This window comes from Protomyctophum bolini (assembly GCF_963924005.1).
Source record: "Protomyctophum bolini genome assembly, chromosome: 4".
Classification (NCBI taxonomy): Eukaryota; Metazoa; Chordata; class Actinopteri; order Myctophiformes; family Myctophidae; genus Protomyctophum; species Protomyctophum bolini.
In genome coordinates, this window is record NC_137865.1 from 28154455 (window position 1) to 28170314 (window position 15860).

Genomic DNA, 15860 nt, shown 5'->3' on the forward strand with positions numbered 1-15860 from the left:
TCTTCTTCTTCTTCTTCTTCTTCCCGAGACCCCAAATCCCATCGGCCGGAAGGACGGTTAATCTTGCTTTCATTGGTTAGTTGGTTGTCAAGCAACTGGAAAAGACAACAACTGGTTGACAAAACTTGACACTTGACAGTCAAGAAAATCATCAAATTGAACGAATTATTACGGTTGTATTAGTGGTGGAAAGGAACTAGTATATTTATTCAAGTAGGCTACTAAATTTTGAGTTTATTTTTATTTTATTTTACTTTAGTATTGAGTATTTCCAATGTCAGTACTTTTACTTCTACTCCAATACATCTCAGAGGGCAGAGGCAAATATTATACTTTTACTCCAATACATTTATTTTTAATTATTTTTAATTGATTGCAGTACTGATGCAGTACAAAGATAAATGTAGTAGGCTACTTTCCCCCCCACCGAATCACACATCAGGAGTACACGGGAGGACACAGTTGACATCCCTCCAGGCTATGGGCTCAAGTGGTCTAGTACTGCCTTTAAAAGTTTACATCTCTTCAGAGTTCAGACTCTTCCTGTCGTTGTTCGTCAACCACCGTTTTGTCAACTGAGTGGGTGAGTGCGTGCGTGAGTGACAGACTGTAGGCGGTGCACGCGGACCAGAGCAGGGTAGGCAAGGCAACGCCAAGTGCCAACACACAGGGGAGGGTGGTCACTGGGCCTCCACCCTCAGGGGGGGCCTCCACCTTCAGGGGGGGCTCCATCCAAAGGGGGGCCTCCACCCTCAGGGAGGGTCTCCACCCTCACAGGGGCCTCAACAAAATAATGATGTCATAGGTATATGGGGGCCTCATATTTGGTCTTGAAACGGACCTCCAGATTCCTAAGGCCGCCCCTGGGCATAAGTGTGTTTAATTTAATATTAAGAAGTATTCAAAAAAGTTTAGTCTGTGAAATGAAGTCCCCTCACATATTTAAGCAATATTACACGAGAGGGTGTGGGTTAACGTGATTATTGCCACGACAGTGATGCGGTCAGGAACGAGACAAAGTCGAGTTCCGCAAGCACTGTATCACTGTACTAATGTAATCACTGATCAATGTAATGAATGTACAGTAATCACTGTACTGTACTGTACTGTACTGTACTGTACTGTACTGTACTGCACTGCACTGCACTGCACTGCACTGCACTGCACTGTACTGTACTGTATGGCAGGGGTAGGCAACCTTGTGTGTAATTTACATCCTGCATTCTACATTCATTAAAACTGAACTGTTATTGCTCTGAGTCTAATGATCATTATAACAACGTCAAAGAAAATATTTAAAAAGAAGGAAAAACTTTATATTTGTCAATCAAAATATGTTGGAATTTTTCACGTGTCATTAAAAATGAATACGATGATTGCCCTGCATTGCAGAAGGATGTCTTATTGTCTTCACTGTAAAACACAGTCACACACACACACACACACACACACACACACACACACACACACACACACACACACACACACACACACACACACACACACTCAATTCAATTCAAATTATTGGCATGAGAAAACATACGTTTACATAATTGCCAAAGCAGAAGGCACAATACAACAATACAATCAAAACTTATGTACATTTGGATCCCCACAAGCGGTCAAGGCACCTGTTCAGGGGAGGGAGGAGGTGGGGTGATAGCGTGTACCTCCACATGCATTACGCCCCCCTAGTGAGACCTTTCACTGTCGGGTGGAAAGAAGATGTTGGCTTGACGGCCGGGTATCGGAGGAGACCTGAGGCTTTCTTTACCCTCCCAATGACTGATTGTGGGGATTAGCAGAGATGGAGTATTTGTAGAGAGGCTGGGGAACCTCGGAATTGCCCACGATCTCCGTGATTTATACAGTACGTTTGTTTACCTCAGTCACTGATACTACAATCTGATGTTTAATCATTTTTTCTATGAACCTGTGACTTGACACCCAAACCAAAATAACCAAAAATTATGTACATTTGAAAGTCAGAATCTTCAATCTCCAAGATCACTCGATGCAGGTAGTAGTGCAGTAATATACAGTACACAATGATGAATCTTTAGGGTGGTTGTGTTCCACACAGTAGTACAACGTTTAGATTAGAATGTACCGGTAACCTTTCCGGTAGAATAGTATGCATTTCTTTCCATGATGCAAAACCAGATTGCTCAAAGAGCTTTTGTTGCAAAACCAGAGCCAGAAGAAACAATTGTTTATAATTCTTCTCTTCTCATGCAGCTATCTATACCTGAAAGGAATGGGGATTGATTATATGTAATCTTCTCAGATGCAAATTATTTCCATAGCCTATTAAGGCCTACTTCATTTTAGACAAAACCTAGACCTACAGTTGTTGCACAGTTCAAGGTTTTCCCCCTTTCTTTTATTCACATCACATTCAATGTCATCCAAGTAATCATACCCTGCTCAGTCTTAAAATATTGCATCATTTGGTGAGTGAGAATGGTGAGTCAATACCGGTAAGTTGCAAAGTATATTGGTCTGTCAACCAGGGCCTTATAAATTTAATGTTATGAAGCCAAATCTATAACTGAGGTAATTAAGATCTGTTAATGTATCGCTGAATACCCACTTAATATTTTCTCATCCTATCATGGACTGAAGCCTCGTTGAGTTTTATGTTCTCCAGGCCAATTCCATGTCCCATTTCGGGGTCAGACAGTCTGACAACTTCTGTGTAATAAACAGATTTGAGACAGAATAAGTGGAACAAACAGCTCTGTCATTAGATACACTTCTCTAAAGGAAATTACAGAGTAATACTGTTGCGATTCATTTGATGGACAACATAAAAACAATAATGGATTAGACACTAGCTGATTCTCTACCAAATATTGTATCTGGTAAGACATAATTTGAAAGCTTACAAGTTCACTATGACTGAACCCTATACCTATGTCATGCACTTTTCTGAACATACATCAAAAAGAAAATACTAGCCAAAATATAGGGCACACATAATCTCAGTTCCCAGACGTTCTCGCATAAAAACGGGATCGGCACACCTAAAACCTTATTCTATAGTAATCCATTCAAAATAAATGTTACAGATATAGAATACATTTGAATACATGGGTAATATACAGATTGTTATTTTCTTGACATTTCACAGGTACAGGATATTTGGAATGTTACACCCTGCACGATTATTGCTAAAGTTACAGAAGTATTTGTGATGATATTTTTCGTTTTCATTCTGCTTATCCCCGGTACCATGTCTTGACATTTAATGGCCTCTGTGATTTTTGAATAATTTTGATTAATTGTGCTGCACTACTTTTACATCAATTTCACACTTCCTATAACAATCAGTCAACTATGGCTCTGTTTTTAATTAAGTACTGATTTAGGATGAAAACCAATTGCGTGTCAACTAACAAATATTGGGAAATGTAACAGTTAACTTCAACTTCAAATTTCCCCCTAAGTGCAATTGGTCATGATGATTAACCTGACCTCCAGAGAACCATCAGAAAGACCATGGGACAACAAGGACAGACTGGAAGACCAGTTTAACAGTGGCAACATGATTAGTATGTGACGGGGGATGCAGACTGGACTTCAGACGGGGAACCAGCTGTGTAGAGAACCCCTCTACCTTCCTCCCTGGTGAGCTGATCTTAAAATGTTAAGATTTCACTTCACTGACACAGGAGTAAGGTAGATTAGAGACAATCCAATTAGAGATGTGGCAATTAAATATCCTTTTAGTGTGTATGCTGTACAAGTTAACATGTTTATATGTTTCTAACAGAATGAAAATACACGGATGCACCTGGGACGTATCCTCAGTGATGTATCCCAAGGTCATACCCCTCACTCGGGTTACCCAGCCGGGGTGATGAAGTACTGACTTACGTCCCAGTAGCTACCCTCGATCAGATCCACTAGGAAAAGACCAGGGCCACTCCGGAACTACTCTGCCGGGACTGGGAGGTACAATTCTGGCAGGTGGAGGGACTAGGCTCTGTGAGTTGACTCCTGTCCGGGCCCCTCCTACATCTCACCAGGAAAGATACATACTGTAACGTCAGTCTTACCCAATACCCAATCTTTCTGTTTTAGGAACACAAGGCTGCTGTACTTTATACCTCATACTAAGCATTAAAGTATGACGTATAAAGTACAGCAGCCTTGTGTTACTAAAACAGAAAGATTGGGTAAGACTGATGTTATGTATCTTTCAGGACCTTTCACTGCTTTGTCTCAACCATTACTCAATGGCTCTAGTCTCAGCCACCGCAGTAGATATTTTGACATTCCGTTTTTTTTTGCCACTACTGTTGGAGCAGCCATAAACTACACAGGTTCATCCTCGATGTTCTGGACATCTTTGTAATGTTAGTGTTAGTAAAAAGCCGGTAAAAGAGTAACGTTTGAGGCAGACTAACATCAGTCACTTTTCCATTCACTGTAGTAGAAGCTTGGTGCGGGGAAACCGCAGATGTGTCGTCTCCGCCTACAGGAAATAGGCTGCGACCATGAGACCCGTTACGGAATCGGTCCATAGGAGTGGTTGCACCACTCAAAAAGACTCCACTGGTTCCCTGTTAACCAGGAGGGGCGTGTCAGTCCTCTGCAATCATCTCCTTGGTCTTTCCGGCATTCAGGAAGAGGCATTTTTCCTGGCACCACTTCCTTCCACCGGTCAGCAAACTTAACAATGGTGGCTGAGCTGACCCAGTCCAGAGAATTGAACCAGGAACCTTCCGGCAACAAGCGCACTCTAACCTTTAAGCCAGTGTGAGCTGAATCAATGTTTGGAAGGCAAGTCCCACCAATGAAATGGCTGAGGATGAAAGGCCCTTTCGCCAACCCCACCTTGAATATGGGCACTGATGACACAGAGGAGAGGACACGCCATGAGTGCCCACAGGGTCCTGAGCGGGAATCGAACCCAGGACCTTCTAGCTGTGAGGCGACAGCACTACCGACTGTGCCACCGTGCCCCTGATTAGGCATTTTCTTAAGCAAGGCTTTGTATATAAAAAAGTGCGGTGCTGTTCTGTTCTGTTCTCTCCTGATGGCCAACCGACCTTTTCATAAAGCTTACAGACAGTGATGGGTAAGAAAACCATCTTTGGAGAGGTAGACTCCATCGAGTGGCTTCTGAGATAAGATGTGTTCCATATCTATCCATATGCCCAGGTATTCATTTGTTGTCTCAGTCAACTAACAAAATGTGTGAAATTGTCCAGTCAATGTGTTTAATTATAGAATTCATATTGCACAATGCTGTCATCTTGTGTACACAAAGTAAATAGCACTTTTTAGTCAACTGATTAGTTGTGGAAAACCGCACACTAGCAGCTATCATTAGCATATATGACTTTATAACAATCTCCTGAGGCATGTTCATTACTATAGTAGTATAGATTAATATAATATACCTCACACGGTCTGCTACACGGTGCTGCACACGTAGTCCTTGGTAAAGCCCAAAGTCAGCTATGATTAATCGCCCAAAGTCAGCTACAGTATGATTAATAGACTATGTGTTGTTTTGGAATGTCACAACTTATCATTTGAAGATAAAAAGGCACATGTGTATTCTATATTGCCTCAAATAAAATATTGATTTTATATGGCCCATCATATCATTATCAATGCAATATCACATCCTTATGTCAAGTACTTCCTATGAAACTGATCTGTGCAGCACGTAACATGTCTGTTAATTAATGATAAGATTTTACATGGAGGGGAGACTATATTTTCCCCGCACAGAACTTTACAACACAGCATTTGTACTGCTGGGTAAGAAGACGCACAATGAGTAAGCTATTAGCTCTGCTTTTCTTAACACACTGCTTGTGTTATAGTTTTGAACTTGTTTAGTTTTTCTGTGTACCATTCTTCACAATATATACACAAGGATAGTGTGGAATTATCTTACAGGGTTTTTTTTATCTCACTGAGGAAATACAAACACAACTTCTTACTTGCTTGGTATTCCAAGTTGCGGTAGCTGGTCACTTTCCAAAGACTTGCAAGTATTAGTGAACACTAACTCATTGATTGTTTTTCCAGCAGAAGCCAACAGTACTGAGCTCAAATCTGTGACCCATGCCAATGGAAATGGTGTGGACAATCTGGCTCTTGAAATGCAGGTATTTATTACCAGTCATTTTCAAAGGACATGGTACATTGTGAATGTTTGAATCTAATTGCCATTTATTTTTCTCAGGGGGATGACATCTCTGCTATTAGCAGTATCAAAGAGGAGGAAACTCGCAACAGACAGGCATCATACATGAGGTTTGTACTTCAGTTATTTGTTTTGGATAAAGTCATTGTGACAGTATAGTACTTTGTATTATAGTGCATGCATTATAGTGCAAAAGACAATAATAATCTATGCAATGTTTGCATTGTGTATTAAAAAAATTGTGTATTTATAATTTATTGTACCATGATGTTGCGTACTATTTTGATGTCATGTGTTCCAGTGTAAAAAACTATTAAATCAACTGACAATATACGATTAGTGGAGTCTATTATATCAGAAATATTGAGCAGTGAAACTTCAATCAAAGTGAAAAAATGTGCAGAGGAAAAGTAATCAAAATGAAAATTTTGATTTTCCATTTAACAATGATTGTTTGTAGCGTGCTGTGCACTAACCTCTAATTTGATCTGCACTACAGCAAGATTTCCAAGCCGCTTACGGCCATAGAGGATTTTATTAAAGCTCGCTCCAACACCTTCAAACACATTGTGCTGGGCATACTTGGAGCAGGTACAGTATACGTTTTCATATTTCATACTCTTACTGCATTCATTTGGTTTTATTTTGCTTCACACAAATCTGTATCAACTGACTAAGAAGCAAGACAAGGAAACAGATGAACAACATAACAGCATAAATCATATAAAGATTTCTGTAAGATTGCTCAGGCATTGTTCATGGCATCATCCCAGACTATGTTGTATTCATTTGTAACTAAGCACGTTTGTTTATCTGCCGCAGGTTATGTGGCGTACTTCATCACAGCATGTGTAATGGACTTCCAGAGGGCTGTTGCCCTTGTAGTTTTAACCAGTGTGGCAGTTGTGTCCACTGCCTACAACCTTGTGAAGAAATACAAAGGGGAAAGCATTAGCCGGTGTTTCAAACCTGCAGTAAGATGCTTCAAGTCTAACCTGAGATGGATTAAATGGTGAGTAAATACAATATGTTATAGTTATATAGGAGCTGAGAGGATAGTGTTATTATATACACTTTTTGTAAGTCACTCTGAATACGAATATCTTCAAAATGCCTAAATTCGTAATTGTCTCCTGATGTCCTGATGTAGGGTGTTTATCCTGGTGGCCGTGATTGGGTTGGTTGCCTGGCTCTGGATAGACACAAGTAAACGTCCAGAACAGCTCATCTCATTTGGAGGTGTCTGTGCGTTCATCCTGGTTTTGTTCATCTTCTCAGTGCACAGGGCAGCGGTAGGTTTTAAAATGAGTCAATCCTCCCCACGCCAGACGTGTAAATGACCATTCCTGTGACCTCGTGCTGAAGAGCTTGTCTGCTATCTCTCCTGTTATCTGTACATTGTTTTTCTTAGACTTTGGATACCGTTGCTGTACATTAAGTTTTAATGTTTTTGACCCCTAAATGAATGCCCAACTTTGCCATAGTACAGTGTCCTATTTTTTTATTTGAATTTTGAAAATAAGTTTTGGACATACAGTATGAGGTTTACACCCGACAGCAACGATATCTAATAGCCTTCATATTTATGTTGTGTAATGCTGCGTGTTGTGCACACATCATGTTTTCATAGGTGTCATGGAGGACTGTGTTTTGGGGTCTTGGCTTGCAGTTTTGCATTGGGCTTTTTGTCATAAGAACAGAGCCAGGACTCATAGCTTTCCAATGGCTTGGAGACCAAGTGCAGGTATGCAGTTGGAAGATTTCCTTTACTTACCATGGGCCATTATTATTTGTCAACCCCCACCCCCTCCCACCTGATATACAATAGCAGTACCTACATACTGTATAGACATCTATACAGTAGTAGTTAAATCAGTGGCACATACAGTATGCACGCTTGTGCATACTGTATGTGCCACTGATTTAACAGCCTGTGCCTTTAGCAGATGTTATCTGTGATACACTTGGGAGTATAAACTCTCAACATCTAGGCTTTTCCACTGCATTAGTCCCAATTCCCAAATCATTTGTACATGTCATGTAATGTCATTATGCACATGGATATGTCACTTATTATGTGCAGCTAATATCTTTCTTCTGGATTTTGATTTCAGACATTTCTCGACTACACAAAAGCTGGTTCTTCGTTCGTTTTTGGAGATGACCTGATCAAAGGCATTTTTGCATTCCAGGTCAGTGGCAGTGCATGGCGCTTATTTGTGTCTCCCTGTAATATAATAAATCACAAAAGATTTCACACACACAATTATTTCCCCCAAACAACTTCCCCAAATTGTGAAAATAGCAGATCTACAAGTTCACAGCTCATTGATTTGTGACATTTTGTAAGCTTGTAGATTGGCTATTTTAGCTATTTGTCGTACGACAAAAGTATATTGTGTGTATAAGTGGTTAATTAAGTGTTTCAAATCCACACAGTAAAACCCTGTGTTAATTTAATAATTTGCTTCCTCAGGCGTTGCCCATCGTTGTGTTCTTCAGTAGTGTGATGTCAGTCCTGTACTTTCTTGGAATAATGCAGTGGCTCATAATAAAGGTACAGTACATCGCTAACTGTTCCAAGTGTCTAGAATTCTAGAGACATCAACATGGCCACACACTCATTATAGCCTAAGTGCTAATAAAGTTTATTATGGACACAGAGATACAGTGAAGAAGTGGTCCGCACACAGGCTTTGCTCCAACAGTGTTTATTGTGTTAAAACACCATTATAAGTTATGTAAAACACAACGTTTCGGCCGTGAACGGCCGAAACAGGTGATCACCATTTATAATGGTGTTTTAACACAATAAACACTGTTGGAGCAAATTAAGCCTGTGTGCGGACCACTTCTTCACTGTATGTATCTACCTTTGTCCAGCACCAGTCAGGAACTGGATGTGCGCGAGCCACCTTTTTTTTAAACTAGTTTTAAAATAAGGACTTCTTATTTGATTATAGGCACAGTCTTCACAGCAGTGGTTCTCAAAGTGGGGTACGGGTAGGGATGGAGCTCGATAACCGAGCTCCATCCATTCAGAAAACAAGCTTATTGAGTACCCGTTATCAATAAGCTTTGGCCTTATCAAGCCTGTTATCGAGCATAGCGGCCCATGACGTCATGTTTAAACAATCAAGACATGAGGCGATCAAGATAATCGCCCACGCTGGCACAAACATGTCTAAAAGTGTATTGATACCTGCCAACAGAGTAAACAACATTACGTGTTTAAAGTCACTGTCTGTACACATACAGTATTAACCAGTTAACAGTTCCTTTAATATTATTTTATTGGTAAAAAGGTCAATTGCCTTCCGTTTGTTAGAAAAGTACTGTAGTTGAAGGCCCTAGTAAAATATACTGGTTCTGTTCAGAATGTATTATCTCCCATTTTTCCACAAAATAATTGAAAATGCTCGATAATTGACTCGATAAGAACCCGGCTCGATAAGCCTGATCGTTATCAATAAAAATTAACGAGCTCCATCCCTAGGTACGGGAGTCCAGAATTGTTGGATTTTCTGTTTTATACACCCAGTTTGAGCTCTTATTTTGATAATAAGACCCAATTACTCAATGTCAAGTCTCCAGGTTTACTATGACACTATGGCATATGAGAAAACTAGTACTAGTGGTTCTCAAACATTTTATTTTCAAGAACCCCCAGAACTCTGAGAGTGTACATGGAACAAAATGTGGTTTCATTTGTACACATCCAGGGCTATAGCTGAATGATAGTTATTAATAGCTGAATAGCTGAATGTGTTTCTGGTAATGTTAAAGGACAACGTTTCTTTCTTTTTTGCGATTTTAGCTATTTTTGTCAGGGGGGCGGGGGCATTCGAACATGGGGCTAAAACGTCCTTTTTTACAAAATTTGACAGCGATTTATTTATTAATATACTATAGTCCTACTAGAAAGAAATTACATCTGGCCACAAAAGATCACAGGATCTACTGAATGTGAAGGTAAAGGTACTAGGGGGATGCCATACTGTGTGTCGTAGGCTCAATTTGTCAGTTTGTCACATTCAATAGATCCTGTGATCTTTTGTGGCCAGATATAATTTATTGGGATCCAGTAGGACTATTGTAAATAATAAAAAAAGAAATCACCATATTTAAAATAATAATGCGACACGTTATGAGCTTATAGATGACGGGGTCCGTGGGCAAATAGGAACCACTGGCACAGTACACTGGTAAAGTACTGTACAAGGGCTGATAAGGATATTACGTACCTGTACTCCCTCTGAGTACAAATATTATTTGTTTTATATTTGTTGTCTATGAAGTATATTTTTTCATATATCTTTAAAAAAAAGATTCCTCATGGACATTTTGTATTTATACAGTATATAGTCATTATATATATGTCTTTTAGTGCAGGTTTGCTGTTAAGCCACATGTTTTTGTCCACACAGATCTCATGGATTATGGAGATAACGATGGGAACCTCCCCCACTGAGACCTTGAGTGTTGCTGGCAACATATTTGTTGGACAGGTATTCTGGACTACATTAGACCTGAAGCATAACATACAAACAATCCTAATAGAAATCACAAATAAATAATGTCGCATAAAACAAAACAAAACATGTCCTGACATGACAGCAAACGGCAATTGCCTTTTTAAATTCAGTGTTTCATCTTAATTTGAAGAGCAGTCCATTAGTAGCTTGTATTTGAGGTTATTGAGTGTGGTTCCTACCAGTGAATTTAAGTTAAGTAGGTTAGGCCTTAGGTGGATACAATTTAGGCGTTAAGAACAATTTAGGCATAAGAACATTTGTTCTTATCCAGAGCAAAGTGAAAGATCAGAGTAAATGGCATGCCATGAACTTTAGTTAACAAACACAGGGGTCAATGGTCAAGTAAATAGAGTGCAAAGAAAAAGCCCTGGCACCTGCTACAGTATATTATCCATATTGTTTTTGTGGCATTATGTGCCCATATATTATTGCATAAATCCACCACCAACTCTGTCCATACTCTGTTCATTAGACTGAGGCTCCTCTGCTCATCAAACCATACCTGAAGGACATGACCAAATCTGAGGTCCACGCTGTTATGGTTGGTGGGTTTGCCACCATTGCAGGCAGTGTTATGGGGGCATTTATTTCATTTGGCGTAAGTTGATCTTCCTTGTGCTTGCTTAAGTATACCGTATGCCTACATTACACACACAAAAAATATTAAATTGTAAAGATACATTTAATTGATATTATCACCAATAAATAATGATGGAGTACAATCAAGTACATAGCAGTGAATTGAACTTGAAGGGTTTCAAATGTTTTTTATTTTCCACACCATTTAAAAAGCATCATTTCAATACATAAGATGTCAGATATCACTAGGGATGGAGCTCGATAACCGATACCCCTATAAAGTCCGATAACAAGCTTATTGATATTTTTGATGTTGTTTGTGTCAGCACGGTCTAAAAAATTATCGATACCTGCCAATCAGGTAAACAAAATTACGCTTTTAAAGTGACAGTATACATATTAGAAAAGTACTGCATTCAAATATACTGTACTTGTTCTGTTCAGAAGTTGTCGTCTAACATCTTTCCACAAAATAATAGAAAATGCTCGATAGTGGGCTCGATAAGAACCCGGCTCGATAAGCCTGATGGATAAGGTGCTCGTTATCAATAAAAGATTAACGAGCTCCATCCCTAGATATCACAGATGTTCGTTGTTTGACAACTGGATATTTTTAACTTCATTGTATGACTATGTCACACCATAAACAAATACATTTCAACCAGAAAATATGAGTGGAACAAAGTATGAATTAGGTCATAACTCTTTGACATGACTGTGCATCAACCTTCTTCACACGTTGCAGATTGATGCATCCTCTCTGATATCTGCATCTGTGATGGCTGCTCCCTGTGCCTTGGCCATTGCCAAACTGTCTTACCCTGAGACAGAGGAGTCCAAGTTTAAGTCAGAAAAAGACATTAAAGTAGCTTGTGGGTGTGTATAAAGCTTTTGCTTAATCGTATCATTCTGATTCATTCTGTGTTACAACCTTATTTGTTTTCTATTCTTTTCAAAATCTTCTTTTTATTCAAGTTTTTAAAACAGAAAGGATTTGTTTTGTTTGGTTTTAATTTCAGTGATGAGCGGAACGTTCTGGAGGCTGCTAGTAGTGGAGCATCTGCATCAATAGGCCTGGTTGCTAACATAGCAGCAAACTTGATAGCTTTTCTTGCCATCTTGGCGTTCATCAATTCAGCTTTGACATGGCTTGGTGGTATGGTGGGATATCCTGAAATCTCATTTGAGGTATGCCGACATGTACAATAATCACAATTTTAGGTGCTCTGAAGACTGAAATGTGATCATGTTTTGACAAGGTTATGTTGAATTTGATTAATGTTACTGCTGATGTAAATTACTGTAAAATTAAGTGAACCTATATATTATTTACATGATGTGCTATTATGATAAGGTTGAACTGTATCATATACTTTATTTTACTGCAGGTATGAATTAACTGTAAGTGAATCTAGTAATATCTACATCATACCATCTCTTTGTGGCTGCAGATGATTTGCTCCTATCTGTTTATGCCTGTGGCCTTCATAATGGGAATACCATTTGAAGAGTCTTTCACTGTGGCAGAGCTAATTGGCACCAAGCTGTTCCTGAATGAGTTCCTGGCATATGAGAAACTGTCTGAACTGAAAGCCAATAGGCTACAGGGAGTCGGGAAGACCATTTCTGTGAGTGAAGTGCTGAGGACTTTTTTGAAGACTGCAGTTCGCACACACCTTTGCTGTCCTTAAGCACTTTAACCATGGTAACACTATTTGGGGCATGTCAATATATAGGCAGACATTTTCACAAATATAAAAGAATAATAACCAAAGGTCCTTTGAAAATAGCAGATCTACAAGCTCACATAGTGTCGTAATTGTGGGCTCCAGCATGATGCTATTATAACGGTTACAATAATAACAATTAAATAAACCAATTATAGCAAAAATGAGGGAGGTGGTGGGTCAGTTCAGAATAATAATCACTACAGAAATCAGTAAATAAGCTTAACTGTGATTTATTAACACAAAACAAAATAGTCACTGAAGCTCAAGTGTCCTGGCACTGTCCAAAGCTAAACTTAAATGTCGACAAAATAAATCCAAAATGGAACCCAGTCAATTCTGTGTAGTGGTAAGTCTCCTCTTACCACCCTTTACACGGTTACGCAAAGTCCATCCTCGATCGAAATCCAAACTCCAGGAATGGAAAAAGGTCTTTAAATCCAGGTAGAATCCGATTTCAGGGAAACATATGGCTATATGGCAAGACTTGGGAAATATTCCTCTTGCTTCCTCAGTAGACTGTCTGTCTCTCTGCACCTCCACTCTGGACTGACAGAGTCAATCTCTCCAGGTGGCTCAAACAATGTGATTGGCCCCTCACTCCATCAGCCAGGTGAGCTGTGGGCTGGGCTTCCCAATCACTGCCTGTTGCCATAGCAACACATGTATCTAACTGGTTTCTCATGGCATATAGTCCAGCAGATAACTAGAAAAACTCATAGCGTAGCAGATTGGTGGAAAATAATACAATACATGAAAATGGTGCATAGCAAACAAAAATACATGAAACCAATGTGACTCTGGGCACAGATGTTACACTATATGTGAGCTTGTAATTGGCTATTTTGTTTGGAGGGTGGGTATTAACAAGGAACATTTGTAAAATGTTGAAAGGGCTTTAGTGATTAAACATACTGTACAGTAACTGAAATGAAAACCTTTGCCTGTTGCAGGTGCGTTCTGAGATTATCTGCACCTATGCTCTTTGTGGGTTTGCCAACTTCAGCTCAATCGGTATTATGATTGGAGGCCTATGTGAGTACCATACCGGATGGTTCTTTCACATTGTCACGGGGTGGCTGCAGTTACTGTAGCTATGCCTTTACAAGGAATACATGTTGTATTTAGAGAATGAGATTTGACTAATGTCTGCTTCCTCCTCCATCATAGCCTCTATATGTCCCTCCAGAAGAAGTGATATTGCATCTTTAGTGTTGAGAGCCCTGTTCACTGGGACCTGTGTATCTCTTATCAATGCATGCGTTGCAGGTGAGCACTGTACATTCTGCATTACATTTCTGAATCTCAAATCAGCTGGAACACTGAACTGATTTATGTGGTGCCTTTGCACTGTCTCCGAACCATAATCATGATTTATACGTTGTTGTCACGCATCAGAAATAGCAGAACTAGAAGCTCACAACAAGTCGTATCTGTGCCAATGTGTGCCATGATACAAACTTTTTGATCGGCTATTTTCGGCATGCGATCAAATTATGTTGGAACGTGCCCCCTTAATCAATCAGGCATATACTCTGTGTTTGTGAATTTGTTTCTCAGGAATCCTCTTTGTTCCTCCACTGGACTGCGTGCAGGTGTTCAACAACACATCTGTTTTTAATGCCACAGATGTGAACATTAATGATTGCTGTAAAGACCTCTTTGGAAGGTGAGCTTGAATGTTTTACATTTCAAAACAGGATTATGTGATTTTAAACGTCTTTACACATATTTTTACTCTGTAGAAATAAGTGAAATTTCAAATATGATACAGGCTCTCTTAAAGTAAGAATATTGTCTCTTGCAGCACAATAAACAACAATGGGATCATTTCGTTTGAGGGCTCATGGAACACAACAGTAAACGTCACTCTTCATTTCACTAAATGTTGTGGTATTATTTATGATAATGTTTGTAAGTAGTTGTTTCTTTGGACCTATGGATCGCTTTATATTTTAAACACAGTTTACATCAGGGATACTCAAATAGATTTACCTGTGGGCCACATTACAAAAATGGCAAGGGGCCAGGGGCCAGTAGATAAAATTACGACATTAATGATACTTGATAACTTCTCTCTTTCAATTGCTTTATTTTCGCAAAATGTATCAAAGTACAATGTGCATGCACACAATATGTAAATAAATAAATGTGTTACATTTTCTTGCATAAACACAAAGAGCTGTTTCCATAACTGCACAAATTATTGCACATAACATGAGTAGCTGTTATAATAACATAATAACATAACATGAGTAGCTCTTTGCCTGCCTGCCTGCCTGCCTGCCTGCCTGCCTGCCTGCCTGTCTGTCTGTCTGTCCATGAGTAGTTATTTGTCTGTCTGTCAATGAGTAGCTGTCTTACTGTCTGCCTGTCTATGAGTAGCTGTCTGCCTGCCTGTCTATGAGTAGCTGTCTGTCTGCCTGCCTGTCCAATTGTCCATGAGTAGCTGTCTGCCTGCCTGCCTAATTGTCCATGAGTAGCTGTCTGTCTGCCTGTCTATGAGTAGCTGTCTGCCTGCCTGCCTAATTGTCCATGAGTAGCTGTCTGTCTGCCTGTCTATGAGTAGCTGTCTGCCTTCCTGCCTGTCCAATTGTCCATGAGTAGCTGTCTGTCTGTCTATGAGTAGCTGTCTGCCTGCCTGCCCAATTGTCTATGAGTAGCTGTCTGTCTGTCTATGAGTAGCTGTCTGCCTTCCTGCCTGTCCAATTGTCCATGAGTAGCTGTCTGTCTGTCTATGAGTAGCTGTCTGCCTTCCTGCCTGTCCAATTGTCCATGAGTAGCTGTCTGCCTGCCTGTCCAATTCTCCATGAGTAGCTGTCTGTCTGCCTGTCTATGAGTAGCTGTCTG

The 15860-nt window shown here is 39.8% G+C and overlaps 1 protein-coding gene across 1 annotated transcript; it reads left to right on the top strand.

The window, feature by feature from the left end:
* Positions 1 to 3463: 3463 nt before the first annotated feature.
* Positions 3464 to 14932, top strand: slc28a1 (solute carrier family 28 member 1; the record flags this gene model as incomplete). The annotated part of the gene is made up of 20 exons (XM_080762158.1): positions 3464 to 3554; positions 4632 to 4764; positions 5711 to 5778; positions 6052 to 6131; positions 6209 to 6279; positions 6669 to 6760; positions 6992 to 7181; positions 7320 to 7461; positions 7800 to 7913; positions 8284 to 8361; positions 8646 to 8726; positions 10597 to 10677; positions 11177 to 11302; positions 12029 to 12159; positions 12303 to 12471; positions 12735 to 12911; positions 13964 to 14045; positions 14181 to 14279; positions 14571 to 14679; positions 14818 to 14932. 20 exons carry the CDS (start codon positions 3464 to 3466, stop codon positions 14930 to 14932), a joined length of 2229 nt encoding a protein of 742 aa, XP_080618284.1.
* Between the last annotated feature and the right edge of the window lie 928 nt (positions 14933 to 15860).